This window comes from Leiobunum rupestre, chromosome 7 (assembly GCF_980474605.1).
Source record: "Leiobunum rupestre chromosome 7, qqLeiRupe1.1.hap1, whole genome shotgun sequence".
NCBI lineage: Eukaryota > Metazoa > Arthropoda > Arachnida > Opiliones > Sclerosomatidae > Leiobunum > Leiobunum rupestre.
The window spans coordinates 25475901-25500547 of NC_143390.1; the positions used below are offsets into that span (position 1 = coordinate 25475901).

Genomic DNA, 24647 nt, shown 5'->3' on the forward strand with positions numbered 1-24647 from the left:
AATCCAAGTCTACTATATAAACTTGAAAGAAGTAAGTTGGGGTATCTTAAGGCAAAGAAAGTTTGAATTTCGCGGGTTTTCTCCATATTTTGGTTTTGGTCATTAATGCTTTTGCGCTTTGCACGGCGGTGTAATTGAATTGCCAGTTTCGTAGTTTCCGTAACGGATTCCCACGCTACCCTCAGTTGCTTCTCCGTTGTTTTTCAGCCCGCTGATTATAATTCGTAGTTCGTGTCTTCGTGAGATTGAGTGGCGTAGAAAATGAAACGAGGGGAAGTGTTTTCGCTTTCGTCGCTCGCTTCTTTTTCCTCCCAAGTTGCCGAGTGCGAGCCATATCTCATGCTTGGCCAATTTAGCCATTTTCCCATATAGACTTCGCCGATAGCATCTCTCCGAGCCTCGCTCATGCAAATATTCTTCAATGGCTTCTCGGATGCTGATTCCATCACCATCTATTTGTATACGAAAGAAAGGCCAACCTATTGTTCCGTATCTGACGCCTTTCCCTACTATTTTATTACGCTATAGACTGCGGAGTTTGCCAGCTATAAGCGCCGTGCCCATAATACTAAATAAAACTAGTTCAAAAAGTCGCCATCCGTTTAAAATTGTATTTTTAAAAATTACACGAATTATCTTTAAAGAAAGGTGCCCATTTTATTAGCCTAATATTAAACAGGGTTGCCACACGTCAGAGGAAACAGGGAATTTAAGAATGGACCTAAAAAGTCAGGGAATTTTTAGACTTTGTAAAAAGTCAGGAAAATGTCAGGGAATTTTTAGATTTTGTAAAAAGTCAGGAAAATGTCAGGGAATTTTTAGATTTTGTAAAAAGTCAGGGAATTAAATTTTATCTTGGCACTTTTTTAAGGTTATTTTTTAGACCAGATCTATGACAAATTCTATGATTATCATTTATTTCCTTGAAAGTTTGGCTAATTTTTTCAGCATTCCAATAACCTTTTTACTGAAATATAAGTTCATTAAAACTTATTAATTTCTGATAAAAGTAAAATATAAAATAAATATTTGCCCTTAAAAAGTCAGGGAAAATCTCTTAAAATGGTCAGAGAAAACAGGGAATAGTGGCAACCCTATTAAAGAGCAATTTATGAAAATCTTTTCAAGAAGACGTCTAAATAATTTTATGATTATTAAATAATATTTTCCAACGTAATTAAATTTTTCGTATATTAAAAATATTTATGATAACAGGTGATTGTGAAATATAATACTGACAATTACGTGTATTGAATTTTTTTGACGTACGCTCTTGACATATTAGTATATTGTAGCTCGCGCGAAATCGCTTTCAAAATGATTTCAAATACTTTAAAGGGCGTTTGAAAACTTCGGCCCGAATTTAGCACGACCAATCCTATTCCGGAATCACCTTGACAAAAGATAATAAGATGACGACATTACAAGGCTGCCACGGTGTCTGGAATCCCTGGAAATGTCAGGGAACTTGAATATGGGTCTAAAAGTCAGGGAATTTCAAAAATTCGTCTAAAAGTCAAGGAATTTCAAAAATGGGTCTAAAAGTCAGGGAATTTCAAAAATTAGTCTAAAAGTCAAGGAATTTCAAAAATTCGTCTAAAAGTCAGGGAATTTCAAAAATTAGTCTAAAAGTCAAGGAATTTCAAAAATTCGTCTAAAAGTCAGGGAATTTCAAAAATTAGTCTAAAAGTCATGGAAATGTAAGTTAATTTAATCTCAGTTGCAAATAGGAAACCGTTACTAAAATACAGGGTAAAAAACGCAAAAGTTTTGGCACAAAATACGTTAGGGAAAATCTCCGGAGATGGTCAGGTAAAACCTGGAAAAGTCAGGGAATTTGAACCTGAAAAAACTATTTTTCGCCATATAACTCTTTTCCTCCCACGTCGTACTTTCCTAAGAAGGCCAATTGGGCGGGAACGGCGCGGAACTGGCAACACTGTACAGATTCCCCTCGGAGCGCGTAAAGAATATTTATAAGCCCTATACGCGATCATTTCAGATATGAAACGTAGATTATTTATTTTTATAGTTTTTTCTTATGAGAGATATTCAACGATGGGTACCGACGCTGCAATCATGATTTTGCTCGGCCGTATTGTGTACGAAGGAAGATGTGGAATTATTTTTTAATTACGCGAACTATGACGTCACTCTTTATGTTTCGATATCGATCTAGTAAGTCATTGTTTTAGCGAGAAATTTCCTCGTCCGATATGACTTCTTCGAAACTGATTGTGACCTCATGATGCTGATATATTTAACTTTATTTCCGCGAACGAATAGCGACCCCACCAGGTCCTAAGAATACCTAAAAGTCCCTATTTTTCTTCCAAGGTACACTAAACCACCCGAAAATCTTGATTTGGTTCTTAAATTTTAACTTAATTTTAATAAATGCGAGAAAACGCACCATCAGCTTCCAATATTTTTATACTTGTTTTTAAGTGTACTTTATTTACAAAATGATCAAAGCTGTGGTGTAACTTCTATATAAGGGTACTTTACAAAATGCTCAAAGTTGTGGTGTAACTTCTTTTTAAGGGTACTTTATTTTAAAAATGGTCGAAGCTAACTTCTTTTTAAGGGTACTTTATTTTAAAAATGGTCGAAGCTAACTTCTTTTTAAGGGTACTTTATTTTAAAAATGGTCGAAGCTAACTTCTTTTTAAGGGTACTTTATTTTAAAAATGGTCGAAGCTAACTTCTTTTTAAGGGTACTTTATTTTAAAAATGGTCGAAGCTAACTTCTTTTTAAGGGTACTTTATTTTAAAAATGGTCGAAGCTAACTTCTTATTAAGGGTACTTTATTTTAAAAATGGTCGAAGCTAACTTCTTTTTAAGGGTACTTTATTTTAAAAATGGTCGAATCTGTGCTGTAACTTCTTTTTAAGGACACTTTATTTTAAAAATGGTCGAAGCTAACTTCTTTTTAAGGGTACTTTATTTAAAAAATGGTTGAATCTGTGGTGTAACTTCTTTTTAAGGGTACTTTACTTACAAAATGGTCAAAGCAAATACAGTAGTTACAACTACACAAGTTTTTAGAATTTGATATTCAGTTTATCAAAACCTTAGTCAGAATTTGTGACATTGATTCCGTTATTTGGTTCCTATTTTATCATAGTTTTATCGTGAAACGTTACCCTAGAAATTTTCGGTGGCAGCCCTTAAAGACATACAAACAAAGTAGTTTCGTAAGCCGCCAGCACGTTACGAGATTTTCCGAATAATATAATATGGGATTCATATCAGAAAACCCGTATGAAATATTAGATTTAATCCGAGCTGACTTTCCCCTCTCTCGAAATATTATAAATTTGGGGAGGGGGGTGGGCTGGCGGCTCTGTTTCAGATGTTGCCGTTGAGGGGGGGGTAAGGAATGGGGTGAGAGTGAAATTCGATAATCAGCGTGTCGAGTGGATCCTCGGGGTGAGGGGAGAGCGGACGGGGTCAAGAGGAGCACGACACCGCTCTCGGATCGTGTCTCGCTCGGAACCCGACTCCGGTCTCCCCTTCGTTTCCATTCGCTGATCTCGGCGGAACGTACTGCGAGATTTGCATAAATTCCTCTCGGAGAAACCTACGTAATTGAGGAACGCGTTCGAATACGAAACTGTCGATTTCAAAAGAACGAAGTAAAACTTGGAACACGTGTCAGTGGCGGCGCCAGGAATTTTCACCAGGGTAGGCAAACCAAATAAATGCCCCCCCCCTTTTTCAACGAAATGCTTGAATCAAAAATTACGATTAAAACCTTTTAATATACTTGGTTCCTGGAATAAATTTTACAATGAAAGACTCAAATATCACTTTTTCGTTATACATTTTATATCAGGAATTAATGACATTCGCCTATTGCCTCTTTTAGCGAATTTTATATCTTTGGAGCATTTTGAGGCCCTTTCTAGATCAATTTATAGGATGATTTTGGGGCCCCCTTGAAATTTGAAGGTAGGCAGTGGCCTACTTGGCCTACCCCCTAGCGCCGCCACTGACACGTGTACCTAAATAAAAACAGGGTTCGTACACGACCTGGAATACCTGGAAAACCTGGATAAGTCAGGGAATTTGAAAATGTTTCCAAAAGGTCAGGGAAAAGTCAGTTAATTTGAAAATGTTTCCAAAAGGTCAGGGAAAAGTCAGTTAATTTGAAAATGTTTCCAAAAGGTCAGGGAAAAGTCAGTTAATTTGAAAATGTTTCCAAAAGGTCAGGGAAAAGTCAGTTAATTTGAAAATGTTTCCAAAAGGTCAGGGGAAAATCAGGGAATTTGAAAATGTTTCCAAAAGGTCAGGGAAAAGTCAGTTAATTTGAAAATGTTTCCAAAAGGTCAGGGAAAAATCAGGGAATTTGAAAATGTTTCCAAAAGATCAGGGAATTTGAAAATGTTTCCAAAAGGTCAGGGAAAAATCAAGGAATTTAAAATGACCCCAAAAAAATCTGGCAAATAAAGTTTTGAAAGATGTATTAAAAATACGTAATTAACATTTTTCAAAACATAATTTTATTCTACAAAAATGGTCAGGGAAATTTGGCAATTTGGTCAAGGAAAACCTGGAAATGTCAGGGAATTTAATTCCGGAAATTTTGTACGAACCCTGAAAAAGATTCGGGATTTTTTCTTAAGAATTTTCTTATGGGACGGAGATTCTAAAATAATAATAATAATAATAATAATCAGCTAGGCTAATACCCAAGGCACAACCTTAGGCCCTAGGAGCAACAAACGCAAGGAGAACGCAGCTTGCCTTTAAAAACTCTAACAAAGTGTTGTGTACAAATTTCATTGGACGAACTTTTACGCTGAACGTTTTACGGAAAGGGGGAAGAAAATTTCCGAATTTTCCCCTTCTGACGGCAGCAGGCGCTAAAGCATCTAACCAATGAAAACTGTACGCGAGAAACTGCACGACTTTTGACGGGTTGCGTTCTCCTTGTGTGGAGTGCTGTGTTTGTTGCCCAAGTCATCTAGCGACTTATAATGCCTTTAAACAGGTGGATGGGTTACAATGCGATTTTGGATTTTTCAACGATATTTTAACAAACGTCCGACCCCGCCAGACAGGAGGCAGTCACCATGATTGTAGTGACACCGCAGTCAATTGTTTTGTAAACACAATTTTTATTTTAAAGTAGTAATAATTTCTCGTTTGAAGTTTGACTTGGAGATGGCGCTGCGTTAGAATTTCCAAATATTTACGTAAACAGAAACGTTAAATAATTTTATTTTTTGTTTTCCGATTACACGCGTTCCAGTCTTTTACAGGGCTGCCACCCGTCAGTGAAAAGTCAGGGGATTTTAAGAATTTGTAAAAAGTCAGGGAATTCAGTTTAATCTTGACACTTTTTTCAGATAATTTGACTCTAGATCTATGGCAAATTCTGATATTATTATTTAGATTCTTGAAAGGTTTTTGAATGTGGAAATAACTTTAGTACTGAAATATAAGTTGATTAAATTTATTAACTTTTGATAAATATAAAGTTAAAAACTATCTAATTTTGGCCTTAAAAAATCAGGCAAAAAAAACTTAAAATGACCAGGAAATAGTCAGGGAATTTGAATCTGATAATATATTCGCAACCCTGTTTTAGTCCCATCTGGAACTAAATAGGCTCTATTAGCAGCGCGAACGAGCCTCGGATAATCATAAAGCACACCACCTTTGCTAATCTAAATCAGCCCCTCACCTATGACGAGCAGATGTTTCCGAATGTTACAAGAGGCCAATCGTGGGTGCAATAAGGCGCGCGCGCGGCCGGGAGGTTAGTCAAGTACTCGAGAAAATACAAAAACTCGTTTTCTCCATTCTCTCGACGTCCTTAACTATCCGATAACGAAAGAATGCCGTAATCTCATTATACGCTTCATTTATCATATAAACGTTCTCGCGTACTTAAAAATAACTTCCAACGTTAGAAGAAAAAACACCTAAATAATCAATTGCAACCGGCCATCCGTTAAAAGTTTGCAAAATTTATCGTCAACTGTCTAAATGCGCGAGAAAAAATAAACCGTTATCACCGCGCGAAGCGACGATAGTATTGTCCTCGAACAGATACTCGATAAAAACGATATATCATTAGAATATAGAACGCTATAGGGATAAAAACCTTTCTTGACAAATAACGCGATGTAAGGCGGAGATAGTCAATAAATAATAATAATAATAACGTAGGTATAATGTAAAATGACAACGTCGCAGATGCGGCAAGCCCCTCCAAAATGCGCCGAACAAGAGGGATTGGCCAACTGATAACGAGGCCAACGTGTTTTCCATCGTAGCTTTATATATAAAGCTTTTTTACCCAGATGACGACCTAGATCTGTTTAGAAACGGCTCATCATTTTAATAACGAAAAACCCTTATTTCTTTTTGATTCTTCTTCAATCTATTACGCGCCTTCTCCCGTACGTTTTATAAAAGATGGATTTGGGACGTCACCGAAAAAAATCTTTTCTTATAATAAAGAAGAATATAAAAAAAAACGAAATAAAAGTGTGATATCGTAAGTCTGGGAATTCGATTTTAATAGCTGGCATCTCGCCTCGGGGTTTGCCCGCGAAGTTGAAGAGAGAACCTTCCCCGAAAATTTGCGGTAAAGGATAATGTATAAAAATTAAATGGTTGTAAAGGAGGAAGAAAAAGTGCCGCGGCACTTATCGAATTTCAATCGAAATTTCGCGTCGATAAAATTCGCCTTTAGGACGGAGAAGTTCCCTTTTTCCAGTCATCATCGTCCGCGGCCCGCCCGGACCCCGTTAAAGGAAGCTCATTCGGAGAGATCGGCTCCCGCGAATTGACTCGATGTTTCCGCGTATTTCGCCACCCTGGATGGCCGGACCCCACCCACGGGGCCGCGTTTTCCCCGTCGATGACCGCTTTGGACTGACTCTCCCCGCGTATTCCCAGAACTGGAGTAAGCGTGAGAAAGCTATTACCGAGTCTGGGCTAGTTTCTGACCAAGTCTATTCACTTTCCAGAATAACATTTTGGAAAATGAAATTTCCACAATTACCAGTTCTAATTACTTTCCGAACTTTCTTCCTGGTCGCTGCGAAATGTTGATTCGCCTTAAAATAAAAATAACGAAACGCTCTTGTTATAGGCGTATCCGTTTCCTTATTATTTGGTCTGCTTTCGTTAATATTTTCCGTGGTTTTAAATTAAAATCTTTTTATAACTACCAACGCGTATCGTATCTTACAGCTTAATTACGTAAATTCGTCGTTATAGTTCCCCCAAACCCTGATAGATGGCACTAGCCTCTCCACCATTGACATTTCTCCAGTCGGGGTTTTCAGCCCTCGCGCTAAAAAGGATTCTCTATCCGCATCAATTAAGAAGGAAATAGTAATTTTTGCCGCTAATAGATGACGCCACTATCTTGGGTTCCGACACGAGATTTTCCGAAACAAGAAGTTGCGTTACCAGCGCGAATTAAACACTATTTTGAGTTAGAAAATGAAAAGAGATTGTTTATTGTCGCGGAGATAAAATATAGAAATTTTTACGCAACTAGTTTTAGTGGCTGCGTAATGTTTTTGAGAGAACATACGTAATCAACGGAAAGTTGCTCGGAGCAACTTTTTTAAGACCAGCGTTTCGCTCGAATGCGCCTTCCCAGGCTCTACGTTGATTCAATCGGCCCGCAGGCGTAGAAAGAAAACAATATTTTATCATCTCTTTCTCAGTAATGAAACGAACAAGTAAAGATACCGAATCAGATAACTAGAAGATAACGCGGTACCAGGCTCATGCTGAGGCATAGCTCGTAGTCTCTCTCACCTGTTATTTCAAAGATATAATTTAATTACTTTAAACTCTGTTTCCGCCGAACCAATAGGTCGTTAAACGGCTCGATATTGGAAAGGTAGCGAAAAAAGTGGTTTGTCCGTTTCGAGTAGAGCATTGCGCCGATTTAATTTCGAACGACGGCGGCGTTTGGCGAAAAAAAAACCCGCCGATTTTACAAGCATTGATTTTTTTCGGCGACGCGAAGGGGGAAAAATGTCTCTCCCCCTTTTGAAAATTAAAAAAAAATTAAATGTTTTTGAAAGAAATTCAAATAAAGTTACGTAGGAAAACTCAAAAAATTTCGGCGGCGGGAACAAAATATTTCGGCGGCGCGCCGAAAAGCAAATGACTCAGCGGGGGTTCGGCGTCAGAGAAAATATCGGCGGCGATAGGCTCTCGTTTCGAGCACCATCCGCGTTGCGTATAGCGAATTATACCTGTCCCCATAAGTCTATAATATTGTTACATAAGTATGTCTCTTTAGGAAATATTTTACTGAGAGCTATTCACGGAGTGACGTCATCATAAGAATAAAATCGGTGAATAGCTCTCAGTAAAACGTTCGAATGTGAAGAATGGAAAGAGTCTTACTTATAGTAAAATCTTATATACTTACGCTATCCCTTATTATTTCGATCTCTAAGGTAGACAAAGACGTTTGTGGAGCCGGTCAATCCTAGCTACTACTTAGTTCCGTTTGGGATAGGGGCCCCTCCCTCTTCGTTCTATCGCGAATTACGTACTAAATTGAGTCCTATTTGGAACACAATAGATTCGTTTTGTCCGAAAGATTTCCACGTCCGTTTTTTTTCTTCTATAATTTGCTAAAGAGCCGTTCTTTTTCGATTGAATTTGCCTCGGAAATCCCCCGGTGCGAGGGAGGGGGGCATATATTTAAAAGTAAATTACTCGCGAATGGCGAAGCGTTGCGAAATTGTTTTTACACGCGTACGCGTTTTAAATGGGGGCAATGGAAAACACGAAATGAAAATAATGTCTGGGATAAAAACCAAATTGCTTTCTAAAAGCCGCAAATTATTCCCAAACAATGCCCCGTACCCTCCAAAAACGCCGTTTTCGTATTTTTCACGGGCTAATTTCGCCGAAATCTGGCCATTTGTTCTTTTTTGATTAAAATATTCCGCCGAAGCAATTTTCGTACTACAAAATTGTTTACGATAGAAATAACAATACGCGTTTACCGGTTAGTATTGTTTGTAACCGATTTATAGGTCGAAATATTATTTCTTAAACGTTATAACTTATAGCATGGTTTATAGAATCTACACAGGTTGGAGCTCATTGTACCTTCGTACATGCAAGCGATTAGGTCCCCTTATTTTCTACTGCCTGCCAACCCTGTTCCAGACTTAGCTATCTATGCGCCACCTGTATGTTATAAAGAAAACTAATGTACTTTATATACAATTTGTTAAAAATTAATTTGAAATATAAATACCACAAAAGCTTCACCTGTTTTTTTATTTAATTTATATATTTTAAAATTTTAATTTAAAACCAAGATTAAAGAGAAAAAAAAGTCCACGTGTCTATCTACGCTTAGGCCTAATAATAATATCATATTTTTAACAGGAAGCTTAAAACACATTCCAAAATACAATTTTGAAAATTATATAAGGTGTTTTAGGATTAAATAATATGAAAAATAAAAAACTGAAGCATTCAGTAAAATTAAATAACTAATTTTCGCCAGATGACGCTTTCGGCGCCTTAGCCTGATTTCAAACTTCTAAACGCGGGAGTAGCGAGTAAGTGGACCCTCCCATATCTCAAGCGCCCCAACCCGTGTAGATTCTATAAACCGTGCTTATAGGGAAATCCCCCAAAAAATGACCAATGGCTTTCGAGTGACGAAATTACAAAATGTCCGCGAAATGCGTGACGTAAATGATCTGAAAATAGCGTCTCCATTTTAGGTAACGTGGATTCAGTCTCGATGAACATCATCCCTCAAACGCAGTTCGCTCCATTGGCCGAAGCTCTGTGCAAAACCGTCCAGGAGCTGAATGCCGAGAAACGGAAGGCGTCCATCGACGTCATCGCTCAGTGCCTGAAGAAGAGCTTCCCCAAGATGACCGTCCCCAGCAACGAAATCCTCTACCGGACCCTGGGCGCCCTCATCAAAGAGCGCAAGATCTACCACACCGGCAAAGGATATTTCCTGGTAAAGAGATCGCCTACACCTTTGCATCTAGGAGCAACAAACGCAACACCCCACACAAGGAGAACGTAACCCGTTAAAGTCGCGGATTTTCTCGCGTACAGTTTTCATTGGTTAGACGCTTTAGCGCCTGCTGCCGTCGGAAGGGGAAAATTCGGAAATTGTCTTCCCCCCGCCGGTAAAACGTTCAGCGTAAAGGTTCGTCCAATGAAATTTGTACGCAACACTGCGTTAGCCTGTTTAAAGGCTAGCTGCGTTCTCCTTGTTTGTTGCTCCTAGTTTCCATCCCGACACTCACACTCGTCAAACAAATTATTGCGAATTATCTCCCGCTGTCTGCCTATTATTTACGCCATGTTTACACCGATTACTATTTCCGTTATTGGCCCAGGTAGCGTTTGACGTCATTTTGAAATGAGCGTGTTGAAATTCGTCACCGTGAAAAGATTTCACCTATGTTTTGTTTCGGTTTTCGCGTGACAAAATAGAAAACAATTTCACGAATAAATGAGTAAACGTAGGAAGTAGGAAAGCGGTTTACGACAATAGTCATCATTGGGGGATTTTTTTCAAATCGGAACGGAAAATTATTGCTTCTAACTTATTATCCCGGGGGGTCGGACACTTGCCATTATTTTGTACGGGATTTCGTAGAGATTTTGGTGATTTTATCATTACTTTTTGAAGTGATTTTGGGATTTCAATGTTAATTTACCATAGAGAGAGTTGAAAGATTTTGCGATTTTAGACAAAGTGTACGGGATTTTGGTAAATGTCCGACCCCTCGTATTATCCCTAACGCTCCTGACAAAGATAAATTACCTCTTAGGAAAACGGTATTTCCTACGCAGTCCCGGCGAATGTCACTTAATCGAGGGGTCCGACACTCGCAAATTTTGCGAACGGGATTTTGAATCTCCAAGTGATTTTAGAAATCAGAAACTAATTTTGAGATTTCAGAACACGATTTTTATGTTATTTCTGTTTTTTTTGTAATATATTTCAAGATTTTAAAACTAATTTCCGTTCAAATTTTAGGATTTGCAAGTCGGTTTCTATATTTATAAAATAATTTTTCTCTGGATTGTTACGAATGTCGGACTCTTAGAACTTAATTAAATTATATTAAATTTGATGACGTTATATTTAACTACATTATATTAAAACGAATGTAATATTTGGCTTTTGTCAAGGTGAGCCCCGCGACGTACCGATCTAAATCTCCAATGGGCGGGTCCCGGAGCGAACGCCAAATGTTGATGACCAACGAGGAGGCGATTGACAGGTTGTACCGGAAGAGCTTCACCTCCTTGCAAGAAGGAGACGACAGCCTGTCCCAGTGCATTCAGACGGACGCCCGCGAAATCCAGGACACCCTGAAGTTCGACCACATTCACAAGGTCCTCTACCCCAGTCAAAGGGCCAACAGTCTCGAGAGCTTCAAGTCGAACCACTTGGAGAGGCGACATTCTATGAAGGTCATCAGTCACAAGGAGAAGGACAAACTCAATCGAAGGAATTCGTTTAGGTTGGCCTCGCTTTCGAGACTGACTGACAACCATACGTCCGTCAGTGACTCTGATAAGGAGGAAGTTGTCAAAAGTTTGTTTATTATTCATTTACGTTGTATAATCGTATTTCGCGTAAGTGTGTTAGCTTGGATTAATAATAGAAGCTAACGCTTCCTGGATATGACACTTACTCAAAAACGCGGCTCACAAAAGCCAATGGGCGACCCCAGCGCGCCTAGTGGGAATTTTAAGAAGCACAACGGACAAACAAGGAGCACGTGTACACGCGAACAAACACGTTTTGAGAAAGGCTTAGGAAAAGGTAATAGTTTTACGTTTTCCATAGAAGCGTATCTTGAATCACTTTTACATTTAACAAAAAAAATTGATTGAATAACCAATAAAACCTTAATTTTAGCTTTCATTTCAAAAAACTAAGAGCGAGGGATTTCAAACCCTCGGCTTTTCAAACTACAAATCGCTTGCTTACAATATTAGCTCCTGATTTGCTAAAGACTCGCGCATGCGTCGCGAAAACCGGAAAGGTAACATTTTAAAGGAAGTCGTCCAAACCCCCCTTTTTTCGTCCCCTTCTTTCAAAGGCTTATGTGAGCCAAACCAAAATCCTCTACCAAAGGCTAGAGTGTCATATCCAGGAAGCGTTAGCTTCTATTATTAATCCAAGGTGTTAGTTACCTAAATTACGCGTTTTGCATTTTCACTGAGAATTATTTCAAGAATGACCACACAGTTTAGGTGTTCTTCGGACTAATACGTGCTCTTTGCCTTGTTGTCAACTGGTCATAGTAAGCCAGTGCAAGGAGCCGTAGAGGCTCTGACCTTTTGGGGTATGACGTCAATTCTACACGTAGCTATCCGTAGTTATTCGACTATCTTACACACTTATGAAGGATAATTATATACTTATGGTTGTACAAATTGACGTAGAATTCGCTCTGATCCGTTTCTTTGATTTTCCAGGAAAACGCTCCGTTTTCAGTCGTTTATTTCGCAGAAGTCACAGCTGCGAAAGTAAACGCAATTCTAAGAAGAGGTCCACCTTTTCGGCGCAATTCCCGCCGCCCGAGTGGTCCGATTCCAGCAGCGTTCAATTACATTCCCAGGGAACCCAAACTCTCACGGTTGACGCGTATTTGCCGAAAGTGCGAGTGAGTATTTTTGCATTAGAATAATATAACGATAAAGAAAGGACGTGGTTGGCTAATGTAACTTATCCTTCCGTTGAAACTTAGATTCGCTCTCGAAGTGCGGGTCGTTCGAACAGCCAAGATCGCCACTCGCTTCAAATCCAGCCCAATCATTACCCGAACCGGGCTGTGGAGCGCTACAACTGCTACGATTCGGACGTTTCCCTTCGCACGAAGTCCATGAGCCTTCCTCGCCACCGAAGCTACCACCCTCCCAATTCCGAAACGGAACCGCCGAGACGCTGCAGCACGCCCAACGCCCGGCGCTCCAACAAGATATACGGCTCCCCGCAGCGCACGCCCAGCGAGAGAAGAAGAGTCGCCGCCAAGGTCACCTCGGAACCTCCGCGAGACAACAAACTCAACAACGGAAGTCGGGTTCCGGACGAGGAAAATCTAACACCCGCCAACAGGGTCAACGGAAACCTCAGAGATATCCGCGTCAATAACAGGGACCTCCACGAAGTAGCCTCCTCGGACCGCGAAGAGAACCTGAACCAAAGAAACCGGAAGCCCAACTCTTGGACGCCTCAACCGCCCACCGATTCGGATCCTCCCATCGTCAACGGGCTGAATAACTCGCCATCTCGACGCGAGAGGAACATTGACGGCGAAACGAAGCTGAAGACGGCCTCCCCCGTGTCGGTGCCCAAAAACAACCAGAACTCCTGGAACAGCCCCGAAAGGAAAAGCACCATCAATAACAAAACCACGGTCCTGAAAGAGTCGAACACGATGAAGCAAAACGAACTAATCAGCCAGGACACGCCCATTAAGAAATGGATCGACGAGGACGACGACGTGGACAAGGCGCTGTTGAAGGGGGAACCCAAAAGCGACGCTAGCCTGTTGAACGAATCCATCGACTTGGAGGTCAACCTCAAAACGTCTTCTTCCAGTAACAACATCCCCGGCAAAGGCCCGCCTTCGAGTCCGGACAGCTTGACCGGTCCTCCCGCCACGAGAAGTACCTCTAGAAACCACACGATTTCCATCAAGACCGGCTCCTCCCGTAACAAACCCGTGACCATCACCGCCATCACCAGCATTCGGACCAGCGTCTCTCAAGACGCCCTCAAACTGGACGACAAGAAGCAATCCCTTTTGAACGGGAAGAACAAGATCAAGAGCGCCGACAGCATTCCCATCTTCGCCAACTTGAAATCGCCGCTCAAGAGCAATAACTCGGACCATCTGTCCAAAAATAACTCCAACCACTTCGACGCCGACGACAGCGGTTTCATCACCGTCTCGCCGGTTTAAGGAACGGAGGGATTTCCGCTGGCTTGAGGATCGTGAAACTAGGGACAGCGATTCCCTAAGGTGTAAGGGGACTGCTCGAATGATATTGGCAGGGCAGCCGCTCTTTCACCACCATTCGCCAGTCTCTTTAAATTATCCTCCGTTCACGAGAAACCTTAACACTCGTTTTTCACTTGTGCCAATCGATAGTTTTACATACAGTGCCAGATATTTTTTTTCACGCGCGAGTTATTGCAATATTTCCCGGTTACGCGCGGTTTATTCATCAAAATGATTTGTTCAGTGTTGAGTTACTACAGTCTCAAAGCGAACGGAAGATTACACGTGTATCATAAGTAAAATATTATCAATAAGTATGACCATAAGTCTATAATATCGTTCCTTAAGTTTGTCACTTTGGGGAATATTTTACTGAGCTAGTAACGGAGTGACGTCATCACAGGAAGAAAATCTCCCCGTAGCGAGGCGCTGTCAAAGGCTACCCGTGACGCGTTAGTAAGCGGACGCAAAACGGCGACGAAGCCCGTAATGCAGTCTGTCTCGCGAATAGCTCCCAGTAAAACTTTTGCGTGTGAAGAATAGGAAGTGTCACACTTATGCGTAATATTATACACTTATGGTATGACGCTTCATATTGTTTTAGCTCTATTTTTCTTACCTAACCTTTTCTTGACACTGACACTATGTCTTGGACTTGCAACTTAATATTATCGTCCTTGGTAGTAGTAGTATCTTTCGCCTTGGGAGTTTGTAGACACTAGGGAGCTCTGTGCCTTGATTGCTGCAATCATTCTGAAAATTAGTTTGGTGATAATTTTGGCTAATTGTCATTTATATTGCTATTATAATACTTATGATGCGTGGGTATACTTAAGAGGTATTTTCTGTCGTTATAGAAGTAAAATAAGTCAATTACAGTCCCTCACGCGGTAAAATAATAAACTTTTACAGCTACTACCTAATGTAAAAGTACTCCGATACTACCGGGGGTTCGAATCCAGCATAGGTCAAAAACCTGTTATTACTATGATTATCGTTTTTTTTTTAGTTAAAAACAACACCTGTGTTTCTCTATACTCGCGTTTCGTATAGGTCTTTCTATAAAGTAACATTGGCCTTCTTGTTTGATGGTGCTGCTGCGTCCTGGGTGACGTATCGATGACGTTTCATTACGAAAAGCTCTGAACATAAGTATTTGGTGACGAATGAGCTTCATAAAAACAAGTTCAGCGAGCGTAGCTTATTTTATGGAAAGGCCTATTATTGGAATTTGAAATTGCCTTATCAAGTTATCCCCCGTAGATTGCTAGCCGAAACTCTTTAGGCCTAGTCTGATTGTATCGCTAATATAATTGGGGCTTAGTTATAAATCGCATTAAAAATATTACTCTTATATAAAGTTATAAATAAAGCCCGAAAATTTGTAAAGCCGGGTCTTATGGCGATTAAATAATCCTAACGAACGCCGATTTAATTTTAAACCTTTTAAAATTAAACTAGCCACAGTAATAATAATAATAATCGCGATTTGATATGATAGATTGTCAACTTGATAATTTAATAATTTTGTAAGCGAATTTTACGATAGTTAATTATATATTTTAGAATGAATGCAAATTGAGAAATCTAGCCACGGGGATTTATTTTTCAGAATATACGTGACGCTGTACTTATTATCAAAAGTTATTAGTTTAATGAAAATTTGCAAATGCGTGTACACTGAAAATGAATTTCTAATAAATCGAAAATAGGGGTTAGGATAGAAATTTGGCTCTGTCTCCTTTTTTGCACACAATCCCTAGGGATTTGTGTGTATTAGTTTCACCAAAAGTGACATAATTACCAAAAGTGTGTCAATCGAACCTATTTTTAAAGAGGGAAATACAATTTGGGAGGGAAGGAAGTTAAAACGAAGAAATAACGCCTTGTAGTGAGGAACGGCAGAACTAAGTAGCACTGGTCAAAGCTACTGTATTTTTTTATTTTTCGTCGTTCTGTGGAGACGCTATCGCCATCTACCTACGATATAATACCAGAGACTAAAAAAGAGCCAGAAAGGGCGACAATAAATAGTCCTTTATGTGGTCGATCTCGAGTCGAGCATTCATCAAACCTTTAGCATACGCAAGTACAGGGATTGTCACACTTTTGGTTTCACGTATTGTGTCCCCATGATTGCTCGCGGTACGTTAGAGGTACAAAGACACATGATACGTCAATCGATTTTAAATATCATGCCCTCGCCGGTATTGTTAACATTTGTGAGATCGGGGCCCCAGAAGTGGGGCATTTGCCCATTTTAGTGATTTTGGGCGATTTTCGAATTTAAATGTGCGTATTTTTTAAAAATTAAGAACGACTTGCTTGAATATTATATTTTTAGTTAGTATTGATCATTTCTTAACAACGTTTTCGGTTGCATTAAGAAATTTTAATTTTAGGTGAGATTTCGGGCCAATTCGCGGGACCCCACAACTCGCATACGCATATTGTGATATTTGAATTTCGTGCCATCTAACTTCATTTAAATTAATGTGTTCGCATTTCGCTACTTTATTTCCAAAAAAAGGGTAATTCGAGAAATTCGGTTTGTCTAAAATTTAATTTTAATTAAGGTGTTCGAGTTTCGCTACTTTATTTCCAAAACCAGGTAACTCGAATAATTATACAAATTAAATTCCTTAACCATGGTCAAGATATAAACTAAAATAAAATAATACACGCCGGATACATCTAAATTATTTAGGATCCTTGGTTCTAGGAGGATGGAAATACGCAGTATTATATTCCTAGCTTCGTTGTACGGTTTTATTTCCCCGATTGTGATTTCAGCGAATACAATCTTTTTCGCGGTATTTTCCTGGGCGCGTCCATGTTTGATTTTCCCCTTTCAGCCGCATCCTCCATTACGGGAACCCAAAGAGTGGATGCTAGATTGCTAGACTCCCCGCTGGGGGCAGAGGCAAGGACAGTAGATACAGGGACGAGAAAGTGTATTGACGGCCTCTGTTGGAATATATTACCAAAAACGACCTAAAAGCAAGGAGAGTTATAGCTGTAAACAAAAAAAATGGCGGTCACCTAATTTTAGCGGTTCTTGACGAGGCTTAAGTGTTCAAAACAAATGAGCATTTTTTATTTACGCTCGTAGTTTTATTTTTAATTTAAAATCAAAATGGTAAAAACCAACTACAATAATACTGTCCATGGTGAACCACGTCTTAACAATGGCCGCGGTTTGTTTACATCTAACTCCCCGTGAATATGAAGACGTTTAAAATCGAATTGTTTTCCCCTGCTTTCTCGTCCCTGTATCTACTGTCCTTGGCAGAGGCAATGGCCGACGAGCGGGAAGCCAGAAAGAGGGGTAAAATAAAGGCGCCAAAAAAAGTGTATAGATAAGATGGCGGAAGTTGAAAATCAAAAGAGAAAAATTGTTATTTTGCTTATAAATAATAATAATAATAATCAGCTAGGCTAATACCCAAAGCACCCCCGATCGACTTTTAATGCCTTAAACAGTTGGTCGGGTTACAATGCGTAGGAGGGGATGAAAAATCATGAAATTTGTTATGATGACGAGATTGAAAAAGACCATCCTTCAATATAACATTTACATACTCCACAGACCATCACCAAAAATTTCACCATGTGCTTTGCGCACGTTTTCGAGCCGATAGTCTATAGATCCGATTGCAATCCGTCAAAAGTTCAAAACCGGAAATTGGAAAACCCCGTACAACAAATTCTTTTTCGTCCGATTCCAGCGCTGAGCCTTTTTTGAGTTGTTGAACGCACCCCTAGCGTCAACGAAACGGAATTAGTGGCGCGAAATTCAAATTGAAGTACCTAACGTGGCGCGACACTAGAGGGTTCAATATTATTAATATTACCTGGTTTTGAACTTGTTGCAGCCTACTTCCAGGGGCTAGTAGGCCACACTTGGAAGCTCTCTGGCGCTCTTTAAACTAAAATGGGGGAAAACAGGCATACTTCTCAAATCACCCCCTACAACTCCTTAAAATTTTTGTATAACGTTTTGAAACACCCTGTAGACCACGTACCCTAGATTCGAACCGGAGCTCCGAAAAACGTAGCCCTACAGCACCGATGGAGGCCTATTTTTCGGAGGTCACATGCTGGAAGTGAGTCATACGGTAAAGCTCCGGGGATTCGAATCTAGTGTACGGAGTTCGAAATACCGCTTTTTTAGAATATTGCGCATACCACCGACAAATTTGGCAACTAATGGTATAAATTTATATTATTATTATTATTATATTATATTTTATCATATTATATTTTATAATATTATTATTATTATATTTTATCATATTATATTTTATAATATTATTATTATTATATTATATTTTATCATATTATATTTTATAATATTATTATTATTATATTATATTTTATCATATTATATTTTATAATATTATTATTATTATATTATATTTTATCATATTATATTTTATAATATTATTATTATCATATATTGTAAAATAATATGTGTAATCCAGAAAATCTTTTAAAAAAACGTTATATATCAAATTTAGAAGACCTTAAATCTTGGAGTCCGGATTTTTGGATTTCGAGTCGAGTTCGAGTTTCAAAAAATTTTAATATCGAATTGACGGATTTTGAAATGACGTTTTAGCGCGCGACACTACAGGTACATGTCTTGGGCACACAGCCTTCTTTGAGTGCTTTTTTGGCCATAACATGTACAGGTATTTTCACGCGCAAAATGAATTTTAAAAGCCGTCAATTTAAAATCGAGTTTAATTTTTTTTCGAGTCTTCAAGTAATTAGGCTTAGCTTAAAAGGGGGTTTCGACTTTCGAGTACTCGACGATTTAGGCTTAGGTTTCCAGTGCTCGAAAATTTATGTTTACGTTCAAGTACTCGATTCTCTAAATAATCAAAATTCTTTTATTGAGACTTCTTTACTCAAAGTAAACAAAATGAGTTTTGAACTTAATTATAAAACTCGAGATTTTCGAGTTCATTTTGAAAACTCGCCGGTTGTGACTTGTTTAAAATAAACTTCTCGAGTACTCGAAATATAACCTTTGGCTTCAATTTCAAACTCGAAATTGTTTCGAGTTTCTTTTCGAGTACTAGACCAAAATCGAGTGCTCGCACATGCCTAGAAGATAGTGATTTTAAAATTTTAGATTTATATCCATCACAGTAACTTGTAAGTCTTTTGTCAACTAAGAGTATGGTTGAAGAAGTTCCTCATCTGAAAAGGCAATACCTCCATGACCGATTCTCAATAATCAAAATCCTTCTGCGTCTAACCACGGCAACTTCGATCACGCGCTGTTCGCGCTACAGCGGCCAACCCATTCGTTGAGGTTTCTATGTTAACCTATGAGCAAAAGATAAGTGTATGGTTTGAGCGCCCCTAGCGGAATATTATCTTTCGAATAGTTTGTGCGTTGAAGCCAATATAAAAACGAGCGTGGCGCTGAACTACTACAGGTTATAGTACAGTTTATAGGGGGAAAACCCTTGCTCACGGAATTTCGACGAATGGGTTGGCCGCTGTAGCGCGAGAGATCAAAGTTGGCCGTGGTCTTAACTAATGACATTGGGTTTCTTATGGTATAATATAAAGAATCTTAATAGTTTAAAGCACTATTTAGAAATTACAGGAAATTCAAAATAGAATAAAGAAGATTCTGCCTAACCCCAGCCTTTAAATGATTCTACAGTGTAAATTTAAATAAATTATGTAACGTAAGTAAGACTTTTTATTTCACAAACTTAACTAGAAATATTTATTTTACTTTCTTCACAAAATGTTTTCTCACTGATTTTGTCTTTAAAAATTGTGCCAGATAAAATGCCAATAAACAACACCAATCCAAGGCTTCGATTAGATTTGAATTTCTCTTGACAGTCATCTTGTAAATCCATCTTTAAAGTTGCTATCTGAGAGAAAATGTTATTTAACTTAGTGAAAAAGTGGCTAAAAATGTTAATTTACTTGTCTAGCTAAATGGCTTCCTACGAGCGCTATAGAAAAGAAGTATGGCCAAGTTTGATGATCTAAATATCCCAATAAAAGCAGATTGGCCACCATGGAAGTTGAAAAAAAGCCCAACCATTTTTTAGTATCATTTCCAAATAACAGGGCTGTCGATTTAATACCAGCTTTTCGGTCATCTTTTTTGTCCTTTAACAAAATCAATAAACGTGCCGATTATAGAGAGGTTGATCACTCCTCATAATCAGTCACTGTATTAAAGTGATTACATAACCGATTACAGATTTACCATTAACACTGGCTGTAATCAGTTTGATATGCCTGTAATCGCAGTACAGAATTTTAGGCAGTAGTTAACCCCTCGGTGAAACTGTACACTATTACCTGTAAAGCGTAAATTGTATCATAAACCATAGTCCAAGACACACTGGCTAAGTAAAGGGGAAGAACCAAAGGCCAATCACAAGCTCCCCGGATGGCAGAAAAACCCAATAAAGCACCCCAATTGAAGGTAAGACCTAAATATATAAATTATTAGATGAAGTAAACGGGGAAGGTTTTAAGTTTCTTACCTAAGACTAGTTGAGGCCAGTTAGTAAATCGTTTAGCAAGAGGGTATCCCACTACCAAAATCATAGAGCTAGCTCCTAATAGTATACTAACAAAATGCAAAAATATTATAGAGTAAATGTATGTAAAGATGTAATTCTTTGTAGTCATTACCTGTACCAATTCAGCTGAAGCAATATTATGGAGGAGAAACTTAATTGCAATGCTAAAAATGCCAATGCATCCGCTCGGGTTAAAAGTCCACTTGCTATGGGTCTATTCATAGTTCTTGTTACCTACAGGGTTCATGAATTCTTAAATCATTCGCCCTAAGCTAAACCAATTAATATATATATATAAAACCTTTGAATCCAAATCCTTATCCCACATGTCATTAACAGTGCAGCCAGCTCCACGCATTAAAAAAGCACCCAATCCAAACAACGTTAAGTAGTAGAAACTTGGTAAAGAATTTGGTTCGGCAGCTAGAGCAATACTCCAGAAGCATGGCCATAGGAGAAGTATAGTACCTGTGTAACATAGGTAATATTACTATCCAATTTTAACATGGTTATTAGAAACTCACCTGTAGGTTTGTCTATTCTCGCTAAATATAAGTATGGTTGAGCTGAGGATGGACATTTTTCTATAGCTTTCTCTATTATTGAAACACTTTTGCTAATTGAAATGTGACTAGTGGAATGACAATTAATTTGGTTTATAGTAACATTATTTGTATAGCTATGCAGTTCATTATTATATTTCCAAACTCCAAATGTAAATGGTCTTGGATACTTATAAGGTAATAGTTTATTTATATTTCGATATTTGAAAGAGTTCCATTTCAAATGACTAACAGTTTCATGTAATAAATTACTAGTTATTTTGTATTTAGACATCTCAGAATTGTTTTAAGGGAAACTTTAGATTACTTTATCTTTAGTTGTCTTCCTTTTTTGTATTGCTGCGCGTACAAAACTCATATTGGCTTACTTAGCAGTTTTCTTTTCCAATAAATAAAATATATTTAATTTAATTAATATAAATTAATTCCTTTAATTTTTTTCTTGAAAGAACACCATTTATGGTGCTGGCACCTTAAAATGTCTAAACACGTGATATTTTCTGTTCAGTAAAGAAACTGCTTGATAGATTTTAAAAGGTTGCATTTGCTACAGGTTACTGAACGCAGCCATTGACAAAAACATATTCAGAAATGCTAGCAGACTATCGTAAAGGTCACTCATTGAAAATTCTTCCATCTGCCGGCTTGCGGCATAAGCTAAAATCTTTTCGACTTAAAAATGGCGGCAGAGCTATCCAATACGGAAGTCAAGGTACGAAATTTTTTCCACATTCTTAAATAATATGATGTTTTTGATTATAATTATAGTAGGTTAAGTTATCGTCCTTATAGTTATAGTTTATTTTCTACACATTTATGCAATAGAAGGTATTTTTCGGTTTACACGTTAGCGTATTGAGTGCTAGTAGTAGGCTTAGCTCTAAAAGGTATGCCTATAATGCCTTATTTTTTGGCAGAATCGAATCCCTCCTTTAAATGTTTTTTTAGAATTAAATTATTTTTTAAGAACTACATTTAAAATTAAAGTTTGGAGTATCGCGATTAAAAGCGAAGAAATAATTAATTGAAAATCTAAGCACCGTCGATCTTATTAGACTAAATCACAAACTACCTACCAAAGCAAGCTAATTTTTTTTGATTGAGCCAAGTCTTACTGCTGGAACAGTCTTTGAAAAGCTACTTGCACACGTGGCTTTCCTACTAAAGTTTTAGTTTAGGTTTAACCTACAATATATTATTTGAAACACATTGTATATATGATAAATTCCTTTACCACCACAAGAATCTTCTCAGATCATTCTGGTAAAGGATTAGAAATAGAATGCAAATAATCCGCCTGAAAACCAAACTACATTAATTATTTTGATAGATAAATCAAAGCACTATATATATTATTTTAATGTACCAATACAATTTTAGAGTGAAGAAGAAAATAAAGTTGAAACCAAAATAGAGTCAACAGATATGTTGATTAAACATCCTCTTCAGAACAAATGGAGTCTATGGTTTTACAAAAATGACAAAACAAAAGCTTGGGAGGATAATCTGTTAGAAATTACGGCTTTTGACACAGTTGAAGACTTTTGGGCGTTAGTTTTCATTGAAAGATTCTGAAAAAAAAACACTTATTAATTTTAATTTGTTTATAGGTTATTTAACCACATTGAGGTTGCTAGCAAGTTACCCGTTGGTTGTGATTATTCTCTCTTCAAGGTAGAGATGTAATATAAATGATTAACTGTTAAAAGATTTTAACGAAAATTACGTTAGTATGGTATAAAACCTATGTGGGAAGATGGTCAGAATAAAAATGGAGGACGTTGGCTTATAAATCTCAATCGTACCCAGAGAGCTACTGATTTGGACAACTACTGGCTTGAAACAGTTGAGTTAATCATTACTGAAAAATTAATGATTTTTTTTTAATATATTTATGAGTAATGCCCTTTTTTTAATGCTGATTTTTATTTATACATTTAGCTTCTGTGCCTGATTGGAGAGGCCTTTGATGAGTTTAGTGATAATCTCTGCGGGGCTGTAGTTCAAATCAGACCCAAAGGTGACAAGCTTGGAATATGGACAGCTGACTCCAAAAATACTGAAGGAAATATTAAAATAGGGTAAGACCATATCCCTTCTTTCGTCTAACTTTTGGTTATGGTTTAAACCAGTTTTAACTAACAAAAAAAATCAACTTTTTTATTGAAAAAATATTGAGAAAGGAATTAGAAATATTGAAAAATTTATATACTGTTTATTTCAAATAATCCAAAATGAAACTAAAACTTAACCTTAACTTTTTGTCGTCTGCTACGTCGTCTTACGAAGTAATGAGGGCTAGATATAAGCAATTTGAGCATTTTTTATTAGTGGTTTTAACCGGTTTTAATCCACCGGTTACATACAGTTTTAACCATACTGGATTTATAACTTAAAAAAAAAGCTGTTTTTTTTTTCAAACCCTACTTACAATCAAGTCTTTGTTGTCTCTAGGAAAAAGCTGAAAGAGAGGCTTAATATGCACCCTAGAACGACTATTGGATATGAGGTATTGTAATTTAATTCTTTTGAAAGTATTATAGCTATTGTATTGTTAAACCCCAAATGTTTATACTTCCCTTTAATTAACTAACCCATAACCGCAGTATAGTATTATTCCATCGCTCTCCAACTTGCTGATTCCAATTTTATTTTTAAGTACAAAAGTTTATTTTTGGTTTTAGGCTCATGTTGACACGCAAAGTAAAACAGGATCAGCAGCAAAACATAGGCTTTCGGTTTAATGGTACTTATTCCTTAGAAATTAAACAAATTGAGCATTTTTATATAAAAAGTAAAAAAAAGTGGTCTAAAACCTTTTGCACGCAACAACAAAAAACTTCAGATTTTATGAAAGTTCAAAAAATATTGGATTCCTAGAAATTTGACTGTCCATTATTTATTCTGTGAAAGTTAACTTCACATTAATTTTAATTATTTTAAGTAATCCAACCAGACGGGATTTATATATTCTTTTTTGCCTGAAAAGGTTGGGAGCTGTGTTAAATGAGTTTTTGCTGAGTAGCCTTTTTTACTATAATGTAGGAAAATAGTACATGTATACGTAATAATTTGTTTTGGTAGCGTACTGCTGTTAACCAAAAAGTTTGGTTAAATTTTTACCCGCAACATTTACTCTTAACAGCTATCCAGGGTGATTGTTAAATCTTTACCCCCTCCCAATTTGTTATTTAACATTTTTTGTAATGATCATAAAAATACTGGTCACCGGTAAATGTAAATAAATGGAACTGACTGCAGCAAATTTGCTGATTGAATTCCACACCTAATAACTAAAAAAAATGTAAGCTTTTCATTTTCTAAAATTGTCATAACATTCTGAAATGTTTCATAAATCCTCAAAAAATTGTATTTTTATAATTGAACTAGAATGATATTAATGAAGTAAAAAAATAATCATTACAATTTTTCATAATTTAAAAGGAAATGCGTTTAGCAATGCGACAAGTCTTTGAGCGGGGCGGCAAGAAACTAGATCGCGTATTTCACC

At 37.6% G+C, this 24647-nt stretch overlaps 3 protein-coding genes across 5 annotated transcripts in view; 2 read left to right on the forward strand and 1 right to left on the reverse strand.

Annotated features, from left to right (window-relative positions):
* ko (Stork-head domain-containing protein knockout) overlaps window positions 1–14563 on the forward strand; it is a 44696-nt gene extending 30133 nt beyond the window's left edge. For both annotated transcript variants that reach the window (XM_090154908.1, XM_090154909.1), the window contains exons 3-6: window positions 9739–9986; window positions 11177–11585; window positions 12476–12663; window positions 12748–14563. In XM_090154908.1, coding sequence (XP_090011034.1) covers window positions 9739–9986; window positions 11177–11585; window positions 12476–12663; window positions 12748–13965 — 2063 coding nt within the window. In that variant the 3' untranslated portion in view covers window positions 13966–14563. The remainder of the gene's footprint in view (window positions 1–9738; window positions 9987–11176; window positions 11586–12475; window positions 12664–12747) is intronic.
* Window positions 14564–19738: 5175 nt separating this feature from the next.
* Coq2 (ubiquinone biosynthesis protein COQ2, mitochondrial) lies at window positions 19739–21746 on the reverse strand. The gene is made up of 7 exons (XM_090181136.1): window positions 21098–21746; window positions 20875–21041; window positions 20686–20807; window positions 20535–20620; window positions 20347–20480; window positions 19963–20151; window positions 19739–19907 (listed from the first exon to the last, which is right to left on the reverse strand). Exons 1-7 carry the CDS (start codon window positions 21408–21410, stop codon window positions 19740–19742), a joined length of 1179 nt encoding a protein of 392 aa, XP_090037262.1. The 5' UTR covers window positions 21411–21746; the 3' UTR covers window position 19739.
* Window positions 21703–24526, forward strand: LOC149935376 (eukaryotic translation initiation factor 4E-like). 2 transcript variants are annotated; one of them, XM_090181137.1, is made up of 7 exons: window positions 21703–21848; window positions 22517–22686; window positions 22747–22810; window positions 22868–22981; window positions 23078–23217; window positions 23591–23645; window positions 23821–24526. In XM_090181137.1, exons 1-7 carry the CDS (start codon window positions 21816–21818, stop codon window positions 23878–23880), a joined length of 636 nt encoding a protein of 211 aa, XP_090037263.1. In that variant the 5' UTR covers window positions 21703–21815; the 3' UTR covers window positions 23881–24526. The 2 variants fall into 2 exon arrangements, with proteins under 2 accessions (XP_090037263.1, XP_090037264.1); XM_090181138.1 differs by lacking the exon at window positions 21703–21848 and adding an exon at window positions 22262–22399 and having other exon boundaries at window positions 23821–24525.
* Window positions 24527–24647: the final 121 nt, after the last annotated feature.

Coding starts and splice junctions, on each gene's coding strand:
- LOC149935376 (XM_090181137.1), top strand. CDS start 21,816: ATGGCGGCAGAGCTATCCAATACGGAAGTCAAG. Junction 21,849..22,516: donor TATCCAATACGGAAGTCAAG/GTACGAAATTTT, acceptor ATACAATTTTAG/AGTGAAGAAGAAAATAAAGT. Junction 22,982..23,077: donor ACAACTACTGGCTTGAAACA/GTTGAGTTAATC, acceptor TTATACATTTAG/CTTCTGTGCCTGATTGGAGA.
- Coq2 (XM_090181136.1), bottom strand. CDS start 21,410: ATGTCTAAATACAAAATAACTAGTAATTTATTACATGAAACTGTTAGT. Junction 20,481..20,534: donor CTGGCCTCAACTAGTCTTAG/GTAAGAAACTTA, acceptor TTATATATTTAG/GTCTTACCTTCAATTGGGGT. Junction 20,152..20,346: donor ATACAATTTACGCTTTACAG/GTAATAGTGTAC, acceptor ATTTTGTTAAAG/GACAAAAAAGATGACCGAAA.